Source organism: Enhydra lutris, unplaced genomic scaffold (assembly GCF_002288905.1).
Source record: "Enhydra lutris kenyoni isolate GAN:26980312 unplaced genomic scaffold, ASM228890v2 scaffoldscaffold10, whole genome shotgun sequence".
NCBI lineage: Eukaryota > Metazoa > Chordata > Mammalia > Carnivora > Mustelidae > Enhydra > Enhydra lutris.
The window spans coordinates 42115189-42137742 of NW_019154094.1; the positions used below are offsets into that span (position 1 = coordinate 42115189).

The window sequence follows — 22554 nt, forward strand, 5'->3', positions numbered from 1 at the left end:
TTTTTTTTTTTTTTTTTTTTTTTTTTTTTTTCTGTTTAAGAGTAAATGGAAATCTGAATTTTAAAATCAAAGCATCTGATTTTTTAGTTTTAATTCAAGCATATGTTTTTCCCCAAATATTCCATGAGTCAAACCAAACCTGTGTCTGGGTTATTTCCAGTCAAAGGCTATTAGTTTATGGCAGTGACATCAAGGGCCATGCAGGTAGAGATAGAGAATAATATATGAAATAATATAATCAAATGCCTAGTTTTTCTCAACAGACCTTGCCTGCCAAATATATGCTTGTATAAGTCTCAGTTCCAGAGTGAAAAGAAAGTCACTGAACCAATATTCACACATTACAAAGTCACTTGGGGTAATAATTTTCTTAATGAGAGCTGGCTCTCTGTGCAGGGCACCTAAAAACTTTTTACCAACAAGAATTTATTAAAGGAATTGACTAAAACTACTAAATAAACAGTATCACACAGTAATTTCTTTTAGGAGGAACAGCTAAAGATGAGTTTTTAATGTTAAGGGAACATACATGCTTCTTCATGGGTTGAGTCTAAGAGAAGGTCGTCCTGCTTAGAGAAAGAAGATGTGTTCAAAGTGTGGTCCTATGACCCACAGCATCCCTGTCTTATGGAAACTCACAAGAAATGCAGGTTCTTAATTAATTAGTGAGGAATTGGGGATATGGCCCCACTCTCTAGGGGATTCTGATCTGATGTGTGCTCTCAGACCAAGGCTCTAGTTCTTGTGCCTTTGAAGAATGACTTTAGAAAGCTGTACTTTGTTACATCAAGGTTTCAAGTGTATTCTTTTTAATGTCCTGGGATCCTCCAAATGATCCTTCAAAGAATATCTTCAGCTTATTATAGTCATGAAAAAATATGACTTAGGTTAAAAAGAGGACTGAGAAAGAAAAGCTCTATTCCTAAAAACTTCATTTTAAAGTAGAGACTGGTATACACAGTAGATAAAATTGTAATCTCTCTTTGCCTTCCTTATCCTCTATTCATAGAATGAAACAGATAAATTTTTCGATGACATTTTTTACTGTTAAGGTCATTGGGGGAAGGTGATAAGACAGATTATCAAGAGAGATTATATTTTTTAAGATGGTGGGTATTAAAGCTTGTTTGTGTTCAGATGAGAATATAGAGAGGTAGAGATAGTTCTTGTCTGATTCCTTCTGTTTAGGCATTGTTGAGTCACACAACTCAACAAGCTTAGATGATGAGGAATGAAGGAAGGTCACTTAAGAAACCACCTTATACTTAATGTACATGTTTTACTTATGTATTTTTTAGGGTTTTTTTGTCTCGAGTTATTTATATTTAATTGGGGTGAAAAATTTCCCTTTTACATATTAGTGTTAATTAATACTTAAATAGGTAAGGTAATCCAGTTCTTTTTCCCCTACTTGGTTATATAAATTAGAATAATAATGAAATGATAAAATAAAAACAAACCAACAAAGCATTAGCTATTAATAAGCCTGAGAACAAAGAATGAATATCAAAAGTGTAAAAATAGTTCTGCAAAAATTGTGCATTACAGTGAATATTTGATTATCTCCTTGGCAAAAATAACACCCCTGTACACTTCTGCTCATAGCAGGATTATTCACAATAGCTAAAACACAGAAGGACCCCAGTGTCCATCTATAGAAGAATCAACAAACAGAATGTGGTCTGTCCATATAACAGAATGTTATTTAGCCTTCCAGAGGAAGGGAATTCTGACACACACTACAACATGGAACCTGGAGGACATTATGCTAAATGAAATAAGCCAGTCCCAAAAAGACAAAAAATGCATGACTCCACTTAAATAAGGTACTTAGAATAGTCAGATTCCTAGAGACAGAAAGTAGAATGGTGGTTACCAGGGCTGGGGGAGGAAAATGGTGAGAGTGCATTTAACGGGTGTAGAGTTTCAGTTTTGCAAGATGAAAAGAGTTCTGGAGATGGGGATGGTTGCACAAATCATTAATGTACTTAATGCCACTTAGGCCACTGACCTGAACACTTAAAAATATTTAAGAAGGTAGATTTTTTATATTTATTTTACCACAACAAAAAAGAAAAAAATAGGATATTTCTTATACAGATATTTCTTATACAGAAACATAGTGAATGTCCCCAAGAAGCCTGTAACCTGGAGCAGGCTCTGTAAATATTCAAATGAATGTGTTGAGTGGCTTGGGTAATAGTCTTTCTTAGAAAGGCTTCTTGTTAGCATTTTTACAGTTCATCTCCTTGTTGACTTTTGTCCATATTTAAAATAAGCCCTCCTCAAATTTATGACCTGCCATTGTGTAAGTCTAAAAAGATTAGATTAGTTGGTCAGACCATCTATTTGTAAATATTTTGATCATTATAATATCATGCTTATTAAGCAACACAATTTTGTAAGGTCAAATTATTATTATTGTTATTGTTATTATAGTTTATTTTGCTTTTATGATAGAATTAAAAAGAGAGCTATTTTAGATTTTTTTAATTTAAATTCAGTTAGCCAACATATAGTACATCATTGGTTTCAGATGTAGTATTCAATAATTCATCAGTTGCATATAACACCTAGTACTCATCACATCACGTGGCCTCCTTAATGCACATCACCCAATTACCTATCTCCCCACCCACTGCTCCTCCAGCAACCCTCAGTTTGTTTCCTATAGGTAAGAGTCTCCCATGGTTTTCTTCCCTCTGATTTCTTCCCATTCAATTTTCCCTCCCTTCCCTTATGATCCCCTGCATTATTTCTTATATTCCACATATGAGTGAAACTATATGATAGTTGTCTTTCTCTGATTGACATATTTCACTCAACTGGACCTCCAGTTCCATCCATGTCAATGTAAATGGTTAAGTGTCCATCCTTTCTTATAGCTGAGTAATATTCCATCGTTACATATACCATATCTTTATCCATTCATCTGTCTTTGGACATCTCTGCTCTTTCCACAGTTTAGCTATTATAGACATTACTGCTATGAACATTGGGGTGTGGGTGCCCCTTTGGATCACTGCATTTATATCTTTGGGGTAAATCCCTAGTAGTGCAATTGCTGGGTCCTAGGGTAGCTCTATTTTTAACTTTTTGAGGAACCCGCATACTGTTTTCCAGAGTGGCTGCACCAGCTTGCATTCCCACCAACAATGAGGGTTCCTCTTCACATCTGCGCCAACATTTGTCATTTTCTGTCTTACTAATTTTAGCCATTCTAACTGGTGTGAGGTGGCATCTCACTGTGATTTTGATTTGTATTTCCCTGATGCTGAGTGATGTTGAACTGTGATGTTGTTGATTTTTCATGTGTCTGTTGGCCATTTGTGTATCTTTTTTGGAGAAATGTCTGTTCATGTCTTCTACCCATTTCTTGACTGGATTATTTATCGGGTGTTGAGATTGATAAGTTCTTTATAGATCATGGATACTAGCTCTTTATCTGATATGTCATTTGCAAATATCTTCTCCCATTCCGTAGGTTGCCCTTTAGCTTTGTTGACTGTTCCCTTTGCTGTGCAAAGCCTTTTTATCTTGATGACGTCCCAATAGTTCATTTTTGGTTTTGTTTCCCTTGCCTTTGGAGACATGTGTAGCAAGAAGTTGCTGAGGCCGAGTTCAAAGAGGTTGCTGCCTATGTTCTTCTCTAGGATTTTGATGGATTCCTGTCTCACATTTAGGTCTTTCATCAATTTTGAATGTTTATCTTTGTGTATGATGTAAGGAAATTGACCTAGTTTCATTCTGCTGCATGTGGCTGTCCAATTTTCCCAGCACCATTTATTAAAGGCACTTTTTCCCCCCCATTGGATATTCTTTCCTCTTTTGTCGAAGATTAATTGACCATAGAGTTGAGGGTCCATTTCTGGGTTCTCTAGTTTTTTCCATTGATCTATGTGTCTGTTTTTATGCCAATACCATACTGTCTTGATTATCACAGCTTTGTAAAATAGCTTTAAGTCCAGCATTGTGATGCCCAAAAGCAGCTTTGGTTTTCTTTCTCAATATTCCTCTGGCTATTCAGGGTCTTTTCTGGTTCCATACAAATTTTAGAATTATTTGCTCCAGCTCTGTGAAAAATGTCAATGGTATTTTGATAGGGGTTACAGTAAATATGTAGAGTGCTCTGGGTAGCATAGACATTTTAACAATATTCTTTCAATCCATGAGCATAGAATGTTTTTCCATTTCTTTGTGTCTTCCTCAACTTCTTTCATAAGTGTTCTGTAGTTTTTAGAGTAGCTATTTTAGATTTAGATAAAATTGTGTCCGATTAGCTTTTCTTTTTTCGGGTCGGGGGAGGTGAGGCAGATTAATTTTTCCACAAAGCGTCTGCCGTGGTTCTTTGATCTTTTGCTACTATCCAAAACTTGAAGGTTGTGAAACCTTCTAAGGAGATCGTCCTTTTTCTTTTCTTTCTCCTCACTATATATATTTATCTTTGCAAGGATCTTCAGAAGTACTGTTCATCTTTTAAGATGATAAACTAGACTTCAGACTTACTTGGTTTCAAACAACTCTAATTGGAAAAGACACATTTTTAAAAAGCAGTCCACAGATCGATGGGGGAGGTTAAGTGCATCCATCCATCAGTCCACCCCTCAATTCTTCCTTCCAGATAGTGTTCTTTATTACTCAATCTGTTTTACAGACACTCTACACTGGATCCTCATACTAACAGCTCATATAGGTCTTTTATCTTATTAAAACTCAGTTCAGGGGTGCCTGGGTGGCTCAGTCATTGGGTATCTGCCTTTGGCTCAGGTCATGATCCCAGGGTCCTGGGATTGAGCTCCACATCGGGCTCGCTGCTCGGCGGGAAGCCTGCTTCTCCCTCTCCCACTCCCCCTTTGTGTTCCCTCTTTTGCTATGTATCTGTCTGTCAAATAAATAAATAAAATCTTTAAAAACAAAAATAAAAAAATAAAAAAATTCATATATCATAAAATTCTTCACTTTAAAGTGTACAATTCTTGGGTTTTTAAGTATATTCACAAGTTTATGCAGCCATCACACTAATTAGAATATTTTCATCACCCCAAACAAAACCATAACCCCAATCCCCATTAGTAGTTATTCCCCATTCCCAGCTTCCCTCAGACCCTCGCAAGCACTAATCTCCTATCTGTATGTATTTTCCTATTCTGGACATTTCATATAAATGGAACCATACATGTAGACTTATGCAAAAGTCTTCTTTCGTTTAGCATAATGCTTTCAAGGTTCATCCATAATGTGGCATGTGTCAGTATTTCACTTCTTTTTAAGGCTAAAAAATATTCCATTGTATGGATATACCACATTTTTTAATCCATTCATCAACTGATGGATATTTGTGCTGTTTCCATTTGGCAACTTTTATGAATGATGCTGCTATAAACATTTGTGTATAAGTTTTTGTGTGAACATATGTTCTCAGTTCTCCTGGGTATATACCTAGGAGTATAATTATTAGGTCATATAGTATCTCTGTTTAACATTTTATAAAACTGCCAAACTGTTTTCCACAACAGCTGCACCATTTTAAATTCCCATTAGTGTAGGAGGATTTCGATGTCCATCTTCTTGTCAACACGTGTTTTTGTCTCTTTTTTATTGGAGCTATCTTAGTGGGTGTGAAGTGGTATTTCATTGTGGTATTGATTTGCATTTCCCTAATGACCACTGGTGTTGAGCATCTGTTCATGTGCTTGTTGGTCATTTGTGTGTCTTTTTTGGGGGAAATGTCCATTTAGTTCCTTTGTCCATTGTTAAGTTATTTGGGTTTTTATTTTTGGTTTTGGCTTTTTATTGAGAAGTTTTAAGAATTATTTATATATTCTGGATACCAAACCCTTATCAGATATGTAATTTGCAAATATATTCTCCTATTTTGTGACTTGTCTTTTCACTTTCTTGATTTAACCTTTGAAGCACAATAGTTTTTAATATTGATGACATCCTAATTTTGGGGGGGTGCGGGGGGGTTGAGCCTCTTATGGGATTTTGTTGCCACATCTAAGAAACTGTTGTCCAACCCAGGCTCATAAGGATTTTTTCTGATTTCTTCTAAGAGTGTAACTGTTTCAGCACTTAAATTTAGATATATAATCCATTTTCAGTTAATTTTTGTATATTGTATGTGGTGTTTAATTTCATTCTTTTGCATGTAGATGATCGATTGTTGCTGTACTTTTTGTTGAAAAGAGTATTTTTTACCCCATTCAGTTATCTCGTTATGCTTGCCAAAAATGTAAGGTTTATTTTTGGACTCTGTATGTCTGTCCTTATGTTAGTGCCATCTAGTAACCAATTCTTACCCTTTAGTAAGTTTTGAAATAATTCTTTTTTAAGTGTATTTTAGCTATTCTAGGTCCCTTAGGTTTCCATATGAATTTTAGGATCATCTTGTCAGTATCTGTCCTCACTTACTAAAAGCCAGCTAGGATTGCACTGAATATTAGATCAATTTGGACTATATTGCTATCTTACCAACATTAAATCTTATAATCCATGAACTTGGGATGTCCTTGTATTTATTTAGTTCTTTTTTCAGTGTAGTTTTCAGTGTATTTGTATTGCACTTCCTTCATTAAATTTATACCTAGATGTGTTTTTGATGTTGTATAAGTGGAGTGGTCTTCTTTTCCTTCTCCCTTTCCCTCTCTCTCTCTTCTACTTCCTCCTACTCTTCTTCTTCCTCTTCTTGTTCCTTTTTAGATTTATTTATTTATTTGAAAAAGAGTGTGAGCAAAGGGAGGAGCAGAGGGAGAGGGAGAGAAACAGACTTCCCCTGAGCATGGAGCCCCCAACGGGGATCAGTCCCACAACCCTGAGATCATGACCTGAGCTGAAATCAAAATTCGAATGCCCAACCAACGAAGCCACCCAGGCACCCCTAAATGGAGTGGTTTTTCTTAATTTCTTCTTTGAATAATTCATTGCTGGTATATAGAAATACAGTTGATTTTTGTATATGGCTCTTATATCCTACAAGAATAGAATGTATTCTTGTACTCAAGAGTAGGAGTCCTTTTTTTTTTTCCTAAGAACATTTTGTGGATTTCTTAGGCTTTTCCATGTACAAGATCATGTCTTCTGGAAGTAGAGTTTTACTTCTTCCTTTCTAGTTTAGATCCAATCTAGACGGATGCTTTTATTTTTCTTGCCTATTGCCCTGACTAGAACATCCAATACAATGTTGAATAGAAGTGGCAAGAGTGGGAATCCTTGTCTTATTCCTGATATTACTGGCAAAGCTCTCAGTCTTTCACCATTAAGTATAGTATTAATGCTTATTGATGCCCTTTAGCAAGTTGAGGAAATTGTCTTCTATTACTAGCTTGTTGTTTATTAGTATGAAAGTGTGTTGGATTTTTGTCAAATGCTTTTTCTGTGCCTTTTCAGATAATGATGTGGTTTTTTGTTCCTTATTCTATTAATGTGATGAATTACATAGATTTCCATATGTTGAACCAGCCTTGCTTTCCAGGGATAAGTCTCATTTTGTCATAGTGTATCATCCTTTTTATACATTTCTGGAGATTCAGTTTGCTAATTTAAAATTTTTTTTCTTAAATTTACTTAATAATCTCCACACCCAACATGGGACTCAAATTCACAACCCCATGATCAAGAGTCACGTGCTCCTCTGAGCTAGCCAGTTGCCCCAGTTTGCTAATATTTTAGGTGAAGATACTTGCACTTATATTCACAAGAGACATTGGCCTTTGGTTTTCTGTATTTGTAATGTCTTTGTCTGGTTCTGGTAACAGGATAATACCCATCTCAAATGAACTGAGATGTGTTTCCTTCTTTTCTATTGTTCAGGGGGATTTGTGAAAGATTGGTTAATTCTTCTTTAAATGTCTGGTAAAATTCATCAGCAAGGCCACCTGTTTCGGGGCTTTTTTCTCTGTGGGAAGTTTGTGATTACTACTTCAGTCTCTTTACTTTTCATGTGTCTATTCAGATTTTCTTTCTTTCTTTCTTTCCTTTTTTAAGATTTTTATTTATTTATTTATTTGACAGGGAGAGAGAGAGAGAGAGAGATCACAAGTAGTCAGAGAGAGAGGGGAAGCAGGCTCCCTGCTGAGCAGAGAGCCCAATGTGGGAGGGACTCGATCCCAGGACCCTGAGATCATGACCTGAGCCGAAGGCAGAGGCTTAACCCACTGAGCCACCCAGGCACCCCAGATTTTCTTTTTTTTTTTTTTTAATTATTTTTTATTTTTTTAATCTCTTTTCAGTGTTCCAGAATTCTTTGTTTATGCACCACACCCAGTGCTCCATGCAATACGTGCCCTCCATAATACCACTACCAGGCTCACCCAACTTCCCACTCCCTGCCCCTTCAAAACCCTCAGATTGTTTTTCAGAGTCCACAGTCTCTCATGGTTCATCTCCTCCTCCAATTTCCCTCAACTCCCTTCTCCTCTCCATCTCCCCATGTCCTCCGTGTTATTTCTTATGCTCCACAAATAAGTGAAGTCATATGATAATTGACCTTCTGCTTGACTTATTTCACTCAGCATAATCTCTTCCAGTCCCATCCATGTTGATACAAAAGTTGGGTATTCATCCTTTCTGATGGAGGCATAACACCCCAGATTTTCTATTTCTCTTTGAGTCAGTATCAGTACTTTGTGTCTTTCTCAGAATTTTTCCATTTTTTTATCTAGGTCATCTAATGTATTGGCATACAGTTGTTTATAGTATTTCCATATAATTTTATTTCTGAAATATTGACAGTAATATCCCCTCTCTCATTTCTGACATTAGTAATTTGAGTCTTTTCCCTTTAATTTTAGGCCAATCTAAGTAAAGATTTGTCACATTTGTTGTTTTTCTGAAAAGATTTTTTTTCTACCCAATTTTTTGTATTTCCTTCTTCATGCTTGCTTTGCATTTAGGTCATTTTTTTGTTCTGTTCTTAGGTTGGAAAGTTAGGTTATTGATTTGAAATCATTCTTTAATACAGGCATTTATAGCTATAAATTTCCCTCTGAGCACTGTGTTCAGTGCATCTCATAACTTTTGGTATGTTACATGTGTGTGTGTGTGTTTGTTCATCTCAAAGTATTTTCTAATTTCCCTTGTGATTTCTTATTTGATCCATTGCTTTTAGGAGTGTGTTAATATCCACATATTTGTGAGTTTCCCAAATTTCTGTAATTGATATCCAATTCCATCGCATTGTGATCAGAGAAAATAATTTATATGATTTCAGCTTTTTTCACTTATTGAGACATATTTTATGGTCTAACACATGGTATATCCTAGAGACTGCTCCATTCTTTGAGAAGAGTATGGATTCTGCTGTTCCTGGATATAGTTTTCTAGAGATATTTATTAGGTTTAATTGATATATAGTGTTCAAGTCTTCTGTTTCCTCAATGATCTTCTAGTTCTATACATTACTGAAAGTACAGTATTGAAATCTCCAACTTTTATTGTTTAATTGGTGTATTTTTCCTTTCAATACATTTTTTCAAAATTTTTCAATTTTGAAAAATTCAGGGCAAAATACATTTTTGCTGAATGTATTTGGGGGCTGTTTTGGTAAGTACACCTCAGATTATAATTTTTGTATCTTTTTAATATGTATCTCTTATGTCTTTTTATTATGTCTTTCTTTGTCCCTGGTAACAATTTTTGTATTAAAGTCTATTTTGTTTGATATTAGTATAGCCTCTCCAGTTAACTCTCTTTTGGTTTCTGCTTTCATGGAGTCTTCTCTTTTTTTAAGCAGCTTTTTTGACATATCATTAATATATACGAATTATACATTATTTAAGGGCTGTAACTTGCTGTGTTTATGTATCTTGAAATGATCACCACAACCGAGCTAGTTAACATATCCATAACCTCTACAGAGTTACCATTTTGTGTGGGGGGGGTTGGGGGGTGTATGTGTTGAGGAGTTTAGTATAAGATCTCTTAACGGATTTCAAATATGCAGTATGGTACTGTTAACTGTCATCACCATGCTCTGCATTATATCTCCAGAACTTATTGATCATGCATAATTTAAACTGCATGGAATATCTTTTTCTATTCTTTTACTTTCAACTTATTCATGTCTTTGAATCTAAAATGAATCTCTTGTAGACAGCATGTAGTTAGATGATGTTTTTTTGTTTTATCCATCCATTCTGCCATGTCTGCCTTTTAGTTGGAGGTGTTTAATTCATTTACATTTAATGATAAAATAGAATTTACATCTGCCATTTTGGCTTTTGGTTTCTATATGTCTTATGCCTTTTTTTCTTTTTGTGTTAAATAGATACTTTCTAATGTGCCATTTTAATTCCCTTGTTTTTTCTTTTACTATATATATGTTTAGTTATTTTGGTGTCTGCTCCAGGGTTTACAATCAAAATACTATTCATAACCATATGTTTGGGTTTAACATCACTTTAATTTGGGTAACAGTAAAAACTTTACTCCATTGTATCTTGGTTTGCCTCCCCTTCCTTTGGGCTTACTGTCCCATAGATTAAATCTTCATGTGACAACACAGATGTATAATTATTGCTTTCTGCATTTGTATACTTGCATTTTATTTGATTATGTATCTGTATTTTAAATCACATAGAAGAAAAAAATCACAAAGAAAAAATTGCAATTTCCTTTACCTGCATTCTTTATTTCTTCTTGAGGATCCGAGTTATTGTCTAGTGTCCTTTCATTTCAACCTAAAGTACTCACTTCAGAATTTTTTACAAGATAGTTTTGCTGGTGATGAATTCTCTTGTTTTGTTTATCTGGCAATTTGTTAATTTCTCCTTCATTTTTGAAGGTCCGTTTTGTTGGATATAGAATTCTTAGTTGACAGTCTTTTGCTTTCAGCACTTTGAATATTTCAAACCAGTACTGTTGGTTCCTATGGTTTCTGAAGAGACATTGGCTGTTAATGATTCCCTTTACATGATAGGTTATTTCTCACTTGCACTTGCCTGATCATCCCTTTGTCTCTGGACAGTTTAATTATGATGTGTGTAGATATAGATCTCTTTGAGTTTATTGTTCTTGGAGCTGAGCTTCTTGGATGTGTAGATGAATGTCTTTCATAAAATTTGGGAAGTTTTTTACCATTATTTCTTCAAATATTCTTCCTGCCTTTTTCTTCCATCTCTTCTGGAACTCCTTTATTAGCACATGTTGTTGTATGGGTCTCTGAGGCTTTTGTTCATTTTCTGTTTCTCAGACTGGATACTTTCTTTTCTTTTCTTTCTTTCTTTCTTTTTTTTTTGGGGGGGGGAGAGAGAGAGAGATCATGCATGCATGAGTGGGGAGGGAGAGGCAGAGGGAGAAGGAGAGAGAGACTCTTAAGTAGATTCCACTCAGCACAGAACCCAGCATGGGGCCTGATCCCACAACCCCAAGATCATGACCTCAGCTGAAATCAAGAGTAACCAGCTGAGCCAACCAAACGCCCCCACAGACTGGATATTTTCAGTGCATCTATCTTCAGATTAACCGATTCTTCCTTCAGCATGCCCAAAACTGGTTTGTCTCTCTAGTGAATTTTTCAGTTGTTGTATTTTTTAACTCCAGAGTTTCTCTTTTGATCCTCTATATAATTTCTCTTTATTGAGGCTCTATTTTGGCAAAGCATCATTTTCATACTTTTTTTTTTTTTTAGGTACTTAGACATGGTTTCTTTCAGTTCTTCAAATTTACTTAAAATAGCTATAGCTGTTTTAGTCTTTGTTTAGTAATTTCCTCACGAATGGTTTCTGTTTACCATTTTTGTTTCATTTTTGTGTATGGGACATATTTTCTGGTTTCTTTGCATATTCAGTAACTTCTTTTTTTTTTTTTTAAGATTTTTAAATTTTATTTATTTGACAGAGGTCACAAGTAGGCAGAGAGGCAGGCAGAGAGAGAGGGGGAAGCAGGCTTCCCGCTGAGCAGAGAGCCCAATGTGGGGCTCGATCCCAGGACCCTGAGATCATGACCTGAGCCGAAGGCAGAGGCTTTAACCCACTGAGCCACCCAGGTGCCCCTACCAGTAACTTCTGTTGAGAACTGGATGTGTCACATAATATAATGTGCTAAATCTGGAAATCAGATTCTCTCCCCTGCCCATGGTTTATTTTTGCTCTTAGCTATTGTTTGTTTGCTTGTTATTTAGTGACTTTGCTGAACTAATTTCATTAAGTTGGTGTTCTTTGTCTTGTGTCACCATGAAGTTTCTGCTTGGTTAGCTTGGTTGTCATCTAATGATTAAACAGATTTTCTGAATTTCCTGGAACCAGTAAATCACAGTCTTTGCCGAGGTACTCTGTGCGTATATTGGGGAGTGCCTTCAGTGCTGAGCCAGGCATTTAAGAACTCTGCCTTAACTTTCATCTCCTGCTTGCACAGATACTCAACTAGAAGTGAGAGCTTAGGACTTTCTCAGATCTTTCCTGAGCATGTGCACAGCTTTGGGCATACATATCACCTTGTGCCTGTGCAGTCTTCTAGATTCTCAAGAGTATGTTGGAACTTTTCAGTGTCTCTTATGGTAGTCCCCAGACTTTTGTTTTACACTCTTTGGTTAGCACATTGTTGCAGCAACTATTATCCACCATCTCAGGAACGATGATGTTAAATAGTTGTCCCTGATACTTGTTGACAGCTAGCCCTGGGAGAAAGGCTTTCACACTGGGTGAGTTCTGAGTCAGGTCAAATAAAAGGAACATGCAAGCAGGGTTTCCCTGGGAATCACCAAACCGGTGGCAATTTTCTGAAAATGGAGCTTTAAAGGAGCTTCAGTCCCAGTCTAACCCCTCCAGTGGCTGCCAGGCTGGTTTCCACTGTGACTGTGTGGTTGTTGGTGTTCAGGGCTACATTTGAGCTAGAAAGGGGAAGGGGTGGGAATGGAGCATGTTGAAAACCTCAAAGCCCATTGTTTTTACAGAGATTCAGATGTTTTCTGAATAAATACTCCCCAGACTTTGTCACCGTTCTGTTTTCTCTTACAGAGGAGAGAGTTTGCAGAGATCCTTGCTCTGCTATTATCACTGACACCATTATGTGTCTTCTTGTTGTGCATTTTCTGTATTTATCAAACCATATTTGGCAATAATATATTTTTTAAAGATTGTATTTATATAACAGAGAGAGGGAGAGCGAGCACATAAGTAGGCAGGGCAGCAGATAGGGAGAGGGAGAAGCAGGCTCTCTGCTGAGCAGAGAGCCCCGATGTGGGACTCGATCTCAGGGCCCTGGATCAAGACCTGAGCCTAAGGGAGATGTTTAACTGACTGAGCCACTCAGACACCCCTTGGCAATAATATTTTTAAAGTAATAAATGCTTAGTATTTTTACTTCCCTTTATAAACCATTCTTTGTCAGTGATTGAAGTCATGAAATTCTTTTTGTATCTCAGTAGGTAGGGAAACAGGCATGGAGTTGCCTCCCCATTTTAGAGATGAGCAAACGGCTCAAAAAGGTGAAGTGTCTTGCCCCATGTGCCAAGTTACTCTCCGTTGTGGGTTAATCCCCAGTTACAGTTTGTTTTCCATTGCCTAGTTGACTGAAGCAGAATTGTGATTTTGGTATATGAAAAAAAACAAGATACAATATTTGATTTTTTTAAATGCAGTTGTGTGTTACACCATAAGAAGTTTAATTAAAATACTAAAGTGTTGGTACCTTTATTCCATAGTCTGTTATCTTGATGTTGATACTATTTGGTGTTTTGGCTTGAACTCTTCCACATCCTCTAAATTATAGTTGTGCCCCAATTTTGCATTTGGATGCCTAAGATGGTACACTATACAGTGACTTTAGGGAAAGAACAAGATACTTGTTCTATATTTTTGGCATGCCAGTAATACCATTCCATGTCTTGAACTCAGATCTTTCTTTTTTTTCAAGTTTGGTCTGATAAATCCTGCCTATGTCCAATAGAGTGAGTTAACAGCAACAGATTTAATTAGATTGATACCTATATGTTTCCATATGAAGCTGTTTTCTATTCCATTATCAGCTTTGTATCACTGAGATATATGGAAACCAAAACAGAGTTACCAAACATGTGGCTGATAGTTGGAAACACCAGCAACTCTCGATTACCAGGGATACTGTGAGCATTTCCTTCAATTCATTTGGCAACTTAGTGTGCCCTGGAGAGTGGGGTCAGAATATAAGAGGGAAGAAAAGATCATAGGGAGTGGAATTAATCAGGCAAGACTTCCTGTGGGAGCTGGTACTTGAGCTGAATCTTGCTGGAAGTGAAAGATCTTATTTGATGGGGAAGACAGGTTACCCTCAGTGATTAGCACCAAGAGGAAACAAAAGCTGGGAGCAGTGAAGGTGGGACAGTAGTTGTAAGAGCTGCTGAAATCAGAGCCTTTTTTCTTCCTCTTTGATTCCTTTTTATTATGATGAGAGAAATCCCAGACACCAAAAGACAGAAACCGGTTGATCAGGGTGTTTCCTGGTTTTATTAGTGATGCTTCCAGCTCATTATCCAAAGTGAGGCTTTTCCATGCTGGAATGGCTCCCTTAGCAGCAGAACTGGAAAACAAGGTTTGCCCTCCTTGGAGCAAAGCCTCTGCAGACTATTGGGTGACTATTCATCAGATGGGAGTATTTTGACCCTTCTTTTGTGGATTCTCCTATATAGGATGGGAATTAAAGGTCCTAGTGGCTACCAGCCATACTTTCATTACTCTATCTGGGATATTGGGCTAGCTTTCCCTGAGAATATTAGAAATCATGACACATGTATATTTTTAAATAATTTAGAGTAAGTGAATACAATTTCTAAACAACAGAGACTTTAAATATGAGGTTTGCAGACACTGCATGAAAATAGATAAGCTGAAAGTAGAAAACACAAAAGCTATTTTTTTTGTTGAGTACTCAGTTCCTCGTATCCTTGTTTAAGAATAGACTAGAGTTGTAAACCATGAATCTCTTCTGCTTCTCATGAAATGCAAATCATTGCATGTTATGCAATGTCAGATGTTAGACCCTATGAAAGGCATTCTCCAGAGAGTTGTCCAAAGTTGGAGGCTTCTGGAGGGACTGAGATGCCTAGCTGGGGAGCTATGGGTTTGATCTAGTAAAGAGTCCTCAAAGAATCTCAGCAAGAGAACGGATACTCCTAAAACCGTGTCTTAAAAAGAGATTCTACTGTCTTTGTCCAGCAGTGTGCATGTGACACAAGTAAAGCTCACCCAGCCTTAGAGAACAGTGAAGTAAGGAAAATCATGTTCATCAGGAAAGGATCCATATTTTGTATTAAAAGTCATTATTTCTCTACTTAGCAAACTCTCCCAGTACCTTAGAGTACTTAATAACCTGTCAAAATGTAATGTGCACACTTCTCAGGACCATGTATTATATAATTACTTAGGAGGTTCAGTGTGTTTGCAGACTGACTCTGTAGCAGTGCTCATATTCATTGTGATGGTATCTTTTTGAGGCTGGGGGGTAATTTAAAACACATTTTCCCCTTTAAGAAGGTCAAACTGTAGGGGAAAATATCTTTGTACCTTTTATAAGCTGCTTATACTCGTAACACAAATTAACTTCCCAGCACATAAAGGGAATACTAGAAAACCCTTGCATGATTAAATATGCCCCTGGAGGATTAAGTTTTTCCACATATTTTTGAAGCCAGAGCTATGAATAGTGTTTCAGCATTAAACTTTCGGTACGTATTGATTATGGGGGGAGGCTTTTACTCCTACTGCTCTTGTTGTTAGTTTTTCTGCTATTCAGATTTGTAGCACTGCAGAATTATCTGTGGAAACATGGACTTGAAATCTGAAAGATTAATTAAGGTCCAACAAAGTGTCATCTCTGGAATTCTAATTTATAAAAAATGTTTAATCCATTTTTTCAAACCTGTTTCTTCTTTCACCTTATTGAAAACGTGGCACAAACTAGCTAATTAGTGAGCTTAATGGTTCAGAAATAAGTGATCACCAAGCACGTAGTATTTATCATTTTGAAAAAGATCATTAATTTTCATGCATATTTTTCCTAAGATAAAATTCTTGTTTGTAAGGAATCTCTTTATTACTGAGGGATTCAGTTACTAAGTGCCTTTTTATCCAGGCATTGGGTTGTCAGATTAATTTACTGGGGCTCATCAGCCAAAGGCTTTGCTGTGTGACCTTGAGGCATACTGATCACCCTTTGCTCCTCCATGATCCCCCGTGTATCTCTTCCCTCCAGTCTGCAGGTCTTACCTTACCTCCCTTGGCTCCCTTCACTGGTACTCAGCAGCCCCTTGATTTCTTTGACCTCCCTGTTGCCTTTATCCTGTCAGTGCCCACGCTTACATGGTCCTTTTGTCCACATTTCTCCCAAAATGTATATTATCCGTCCTGAGCAGGGGCCTCTACTTCCTTTCTCACATTCCCCACACAGCTGTCCCAGACCATTACTGCCATGGTCCACCCATCCCCTTCTCTGGCAGCAGATGACCTTGCTGCCTGCTGTCAGACCCCAGAACTTCTCAGCCCCCAGTTCCCTGCTCTTCCTAACATCACAACTGCTTTTTTGTTTCCCATGGCTGAAGGGGAGGGCTGCCCCCCATCTCAGCTCTAGCTTCATCAGGGTTTTAGGACTCTTTCCTCCTCCTCTGCTGGGACCTTTCTCCAGCACTAAAGGGAAAAAAGAGAGACTTTAATATCATTTAAATAAGTAATATATGCACACGGTTTTAAAAATTCAGGTAGTATAGAAGAATTTGCAGAGCCAACTACTTGATGCCAGTCGTGTGTATACATACTTCCAGAGATCTTATTATATGCAGGAACAAGCATACACACAGCTGCATTTCCCTTTCTTTTTCTTTACTCCTCCATCTTTTTTTTAAGAGATTACTACCAAACACATGGTCTGGACATTGCTTTTAATATACCTGTATGTCTTGGAAACAAGTTTATATAAATACTGTAGAGCTACCTCATTCTTTTAACGGGTCTAAATTGTGCCCTAAATTGTAAATACACCATAATTTTGTCAACCAGCTCCCTGTTAAAGAGTAGTAGCTTCTAATCTTTTGTTGCTGCAAAGAGTGTTTCAGTGAGCATCGTTACATGTCAACTTCTTTGACCCATGGACAACTGTATCTGTATGAAAAGTCTTTGAAGTGGAATTATTGCATCAAAGTGTTTATACATTCTCATCTCTTTTATGGAGAAGTTTTAAAGATTGTTTTCTTGTGTTACTGTTTCTTCAGCCTTTCTATTCATGTGTAATTGATTTCTTGGATTTATCCTCAATGTCTGCTTTTTGAGACATTCATCTATTTCTTCTGAGTTCTGAGAGAATTTTTGAGACACTCTGGTTTACTGTTTCCTAACACTCACAATTCCTGTGATCTTTGAGTTTTTGATTATAATAATCATTATTTTCTTTGCTTCTGAGAACTCAGACATTCTTGTATTGTTCTCCTGTCAAGACGCAGGCTTTAAATCTTTTTACCAGGGGATAACATATATACAAAAAAGTGCTTGATGACTTTTCACAAAGTATACCAACACCCAGATAAAGAAACAAATGTTATCAGTATCCAGAACCTCCCTTGTGCCCCTTCCAGTTACAGTCCCTCCATGGGTAACCACTTGCCTAACTTAGATTCATTTTGCCTGTTCTCTTTTAAAATTTTATATATAAAAATGTAATTGTGCATTAAATATTGCTTCTCTCTTTATCGTTTAACATTATGTTTATGAGAATTATCTATATTGTTGCAAGCAGATAATAGTTTGTTTTCATTGCTAAGTAGTATTCTATTGCATGAATATACCTGTTTGTTCATTCATTCTACTATTGCACGCTTGAGTAGTATCTAGTTTGGACTACCGTGAATAGTGCTGCTGTGGACACTTTGTTTGGGTCTTCTGATACATAACCACATACCTTTTTTTTGCAGGGTATATATATCTAGGAGTATAACTGCTTGATCACAGGGCATATAAGTCTTAAGCCTCGAAAATGGCTTTCTCATTTTGTACTCCCATGAGAATCCCAGTTCTACATTCTTGTCAGTACTTGAAATCTTCTTTTTTACTTTAGCCATTTTGGTGTTTATAATGTAAGATTTCATTATGGTTTTAGTTTACATTTCCCTAATCACTTGTAATGTTGATCAACTTTTCATATGTTTATAGGCCATTTGGATATCCTCTTTTGTGACATGCCTAGTGAAATTTATTTTTACGTTTTGAGTTATTGTTTTTTAAAAAAATGTATGCCTAGCCAGTAGATCACATTTCCCATCTATTTGTCCGTTTGTCTTTATCCTTTTTAATTTTTTTCTTGGTTCTTTTCTGGCCCATTTTTTCCCCCCTAATAGGTGAACTTTAGAAGTAAGAAACCCAGCTTTTACAGAATTTTTAGTGAATTTGCATAAAACTTATTTGACAAAAATTGTCATGTGAATTGGAAAAGGATATTGTCGTTGTTTCTGAGAAGGGAAAGTGATAAATACTAAGCCCTCCCAGTTTTTGCCCTCCAGATTGCATTATTATCCCCATGTTTAATTCTAGTTTTAGTTTCATTTTTGACAAGTGCTTATAGAAGTGAAAATCTTGTAATATACTTTTAAAGCCTGCAGCCCCTTTTAACAAATATAAATGTTTTACAGGTTCTTGATCAATATGAACGAGAAGGATTTAATTTCCTAGCGAAGGTGTTTAATTCTTCACATTCCTTCTTAGAAGACTTGACAGGCCTCACTTTGCTGCACCAAGAGACCCAAGCTGCTGAGGTAAGAATAAAACAAGCTTTTTGTACTGAGGACTGGTGTGTTTGAAACCTACTTGATGCTCAGATTTATGGCATAGTAAGGAAGCGGTGAATTATGATTTGACAAACATTGCTAAATAAGTCTGCTAATTATCAGAGAAGAAGGAACCTTCTGCAGTCACTGTATGTTGATGTATGCAGATTGTTGTGTAGCATGTGCCCAGTGCACATAATTAAAGGGAATATGGGTTACGGATTTTCAAGCACCTCTGGTCCTGTCTGAAGAACAGTATGCCTGTGGCCATGGGAGAGTTGTTTCTGATGTCCACATATCAGAATGTCAGATAGGGGAGACTGGGCTTTGGCCATGTTCGTCAGAGGGAATATGCCTGGCTTTTATTTGAAAGGCAGCTATGCTCACCACTATACCACCAACGCTGCATGGGCTTTTATTTGATATTGGATACATCTTAGGTCACTGAACTCTACTATAAAATGGCTTCCCCAGTCACAACCTGAGAGAGTTATGCTTTACTTGTCAATTAGAATATATTGCAGATCTTAATTTCCGTGAAGAAGTTCTTAGGAGAAATGTGGCCTGTCTTATCATTTCCACAAGCTGCATAAAGAAAACCGTGAGTGCCTGTGTCCCACAGGAGTGGAACATTTGCAAAGATGCCATTAGTCCTATTGTCCTATTTATTGATGACTACACCATTCCTACCCCTGCCTGGGGTTGTATGTCTTTACCACTGGGGCAGGCTCCAGTGGTCATTGAGTAGACATTCAGGCTGGATACTGGACTAGCTGGTGGCAAACTAAGGCTGCTGTTCAGAAGATTGGAACTAGTAGCACTGAGTAAAGAAAATCGAACCTACCAGAGTCAAATCCTTTGAAACTTTCAGCAGATTGAGGTGAGAGTTTCAGGCACACCAGAGAGGCAAGATAGTACATCTCTAGTACTACATTTAAAACTGAAATCTTGGGGTGCCTGGGTGGGTTAAGCCTCTGCCTTCAGCTCAGGTCGTGATCTCAGGGTCCTGGGATCGAGCCCCACATCGGGCTCTCTGCTCAGCGGGGAGCCTGCTTCCTCCTCTCTCTGCCTGCCTCTCCGCCCACTTGTGATCTCTTGTCTGTCAAATAAATAAATAAAATCTTTAAAAAAAAAAAAGAAAAGAAAAAATAAATAAATAAAACTGAAATCAGTTCTGGGGTACCCAGCTGACTCAGTCAGAAGATGCAACTCTTGATCTGGGGGTCATGAGTTCAGGCCCCACATGGGGTAAAGATTATTTAAATAAATAAAACATTAAAAAAAAAAAAGCTATAACCAGTTCTTCTTTAACTTGCCTTGGTGTCCTCTGAGCATTAAATGGATGTAGTACTCCACTCATAACCAATAGTTAGGCCCACATAGAGTCTCTTAGCTTCAGTTTCAGAAGATGAACAGTATCTGTGCTGAACTTAAAGAGAATTTGAGATTTTCCCCAGAGCTGTTATTGGTTCCCAGACATGGTTCAAAACATTATGTTGATCATGGCCGCCATTTTATCCTTTGTGTAGCACTGTACTGCCTGATAAGGTTAAAATAACTTACAGATCTTTTCAACTATGCAATTGTTTGACTAGTTTGCTGAGGGACTATTTCTACCCAGCTAGAAATAATTCATATACTTCTCTTTTGTTGGCTAGATGAATTGCAGCTTGAAAGTGACCCCAAATTTCACTCTTTAAAACAGAGCTGGATGCTAGGATAATGGGCAGATTCTTGGTGAGATCTGACTTGCTTTGCATTTTAGCTGGTCAAACATTAATAGCCTTTTCAAAGACCCAGGAAGAAAAGGTGAAGTTTAAGAGACCAAGAGTGACTAAATAGATGGTGGGGCAGGAGGGGACATGGTTTCATCCACAAGTCAGAGTTTTCTTTTTGAAATTTTCCTCCATTCAGTTATATTTATTGTTTTTGGAATCATAAGCCACACATCAAGTTTTTTTTTTAAAGATTTATTTATTTATTTGACAGAGATCACAAGTAGGCAGGGAGACAGGCAGAGAGAGGAGGAGGAAGCAGGCTCCCCGCCGAGCAGAGAGCCCAATGCAGGGCTCGATCCCAGGACCCTGAGATCAGGACCTGAGCAGAAGGCAGAGGCTTTAACCCACTGAGCCACCCAGGCATCCCCACACATCAAATTTTTGATTAGAGATGGTAGACTGGTTGGCCTGTGAGCCAGATATGGCTTGCAGGTGTGTTTTGTTTGGCCCTCCCCTGTGTTCTAAATTCTGAATAAAGTCAACATTTAAAACTTATGAGTTTTACATAAAAATCTGAATTTTCCCATTTCTAATTTCTTTGAAAAATCAGATCTGGCGAGCCCAGGCCTGCATTTCTTAATAGTGATTGGTTAGCTGGAGCCAGGATGCAAATTTTATAGATAAATAATGTACTTTATATGAAATTTAAAGGTATAAAAAATATTCCACATGTAAAGTAAATCTTCTACACTTGTTCCTTATCACCTGGTTTCCTTTTTGGAGACACACACTTGTTTTTTTGCCCAAAGTTATTTTTTAGGTGATACTCTCCATTTAAAAGAAGCTCTTGAGTTAATGACCCTTGCAGGTGTTAGAATTTGTGATCCTTATATTAGAGAAGGATCATTTATTTTCTTAAAAAGCTTTATATAGGGCTGTGGAGGGCAGGGGGCTACCTGGGTGGCTCAGTTGGTTAAGCAACTGTCTTCGCCTCTGATCATGATCCCAAGGTCCTGGGATCGAGCCCCCTGCATTGGGCTCCCTGCTCAGTGGGAGCTTGCTTCTCCCTCTGCTGCACTGCCTGCTTGTGCTCTTCCACTCTCTGTCAAATAAGTAAATTTTTAAAATAATAATAATTAAATAAATAGGGCTGTGGTTTTCCTTTTTAATTTAAAAAAAATTTTTTTTGCTTTTTTTAAAAAATATTTTTATTTATTTATTTGACAGAGAGATAGAGAGCACAAGTAGGCAGAGCGGCAGGCAGAGGGAGAGGGAGAAGCAGGCTCTCTGCTGAGCAGGGAGCCCGTTGTGGGGTTCGATCCCAGAGCCCTGAGATCACAACCCAAGCCGAAGACAGCTGCTCAATCGACTGAGCCACCCAGGCACCCCTTTTTTTGCTTTTTTAATTTCATCTTATTTTCCATCATAATAAGTGTACTCTTCCTAACTTAACCCCATTTCCCCCATGCCTCCTCTCTGGTAACCATCAGTATTCTATAGTAAAGAGTCTGTTTCTTGGTTTCTTTCTTTTTTTTTCTTTGTTTTTGTTTCATTTCTTAAATTCCACATAAGGCTGAAATCATGATATTTACCTTTTTCTGACTTACTTCACGTACCATTATACTCTTTAGCTGTATGCATGTTGTTGCAAATGGCAAGATTTCATTCTTTTTTATGGCTGAATCATACTCCATTGTATTATATGCCACATCTTCTTTATCCATTCATCTATCAGTGGATACCTCGGGCTGGTCTTGTAGTTTGGTTGTTGTGAATAATGATGCAATAACCAAAAGAGTGCACGTATCCCTTTCAATTAGTGGTTTTATTTGGGGGGGGGAGGTGTAAATACCTAGTAGTGTGATTAATGGATTGTAGGGTAGTTCTATTTTTAATTTTTTGAGGAACCTCCATAATGTTTTCCATAGTGGCTGCACCAGTTTGCATTCCCATCAGCAATGCACAAGAGTTCCTTTTTCTCCACATCCTCCCCAACACTTGCTGTTTCTTATGTTTTTTTTTTTTTTATTTTAGTCATTCTGACAGATGTGAGGTAATATCTCATTGTGGTTTGATTGGCATTTCCCTGATGATGAGTGATATTGAGCATCT

The 22554-nt window shown here is 37.3% G+C and overlaps 1 protein-coding gene across 2 annotated transcripts in view; it reads left to right on the forward strand.

Moving 5' to 3' along the window:
• Positions 1 to 22554, forward strand: part of LOC111143854 (autophagy related 7) — a 243616-nt gene that overhangs the window by 98718 nt on the left and 122344 nt on the right. For both annotated transcript variants that reach the window (XM_022497813.1, XM_022497812.1), the window contains exon 18: positions 18590 to 18712. In XM_022497813.1, coding sequence (XP_022353521.1) covers positions 18590 to 18712 — 123 coding nt within the window. The remainder of the gene's footprint in view (positions 1 to 18589; positions 18713 to 22554) is intronic.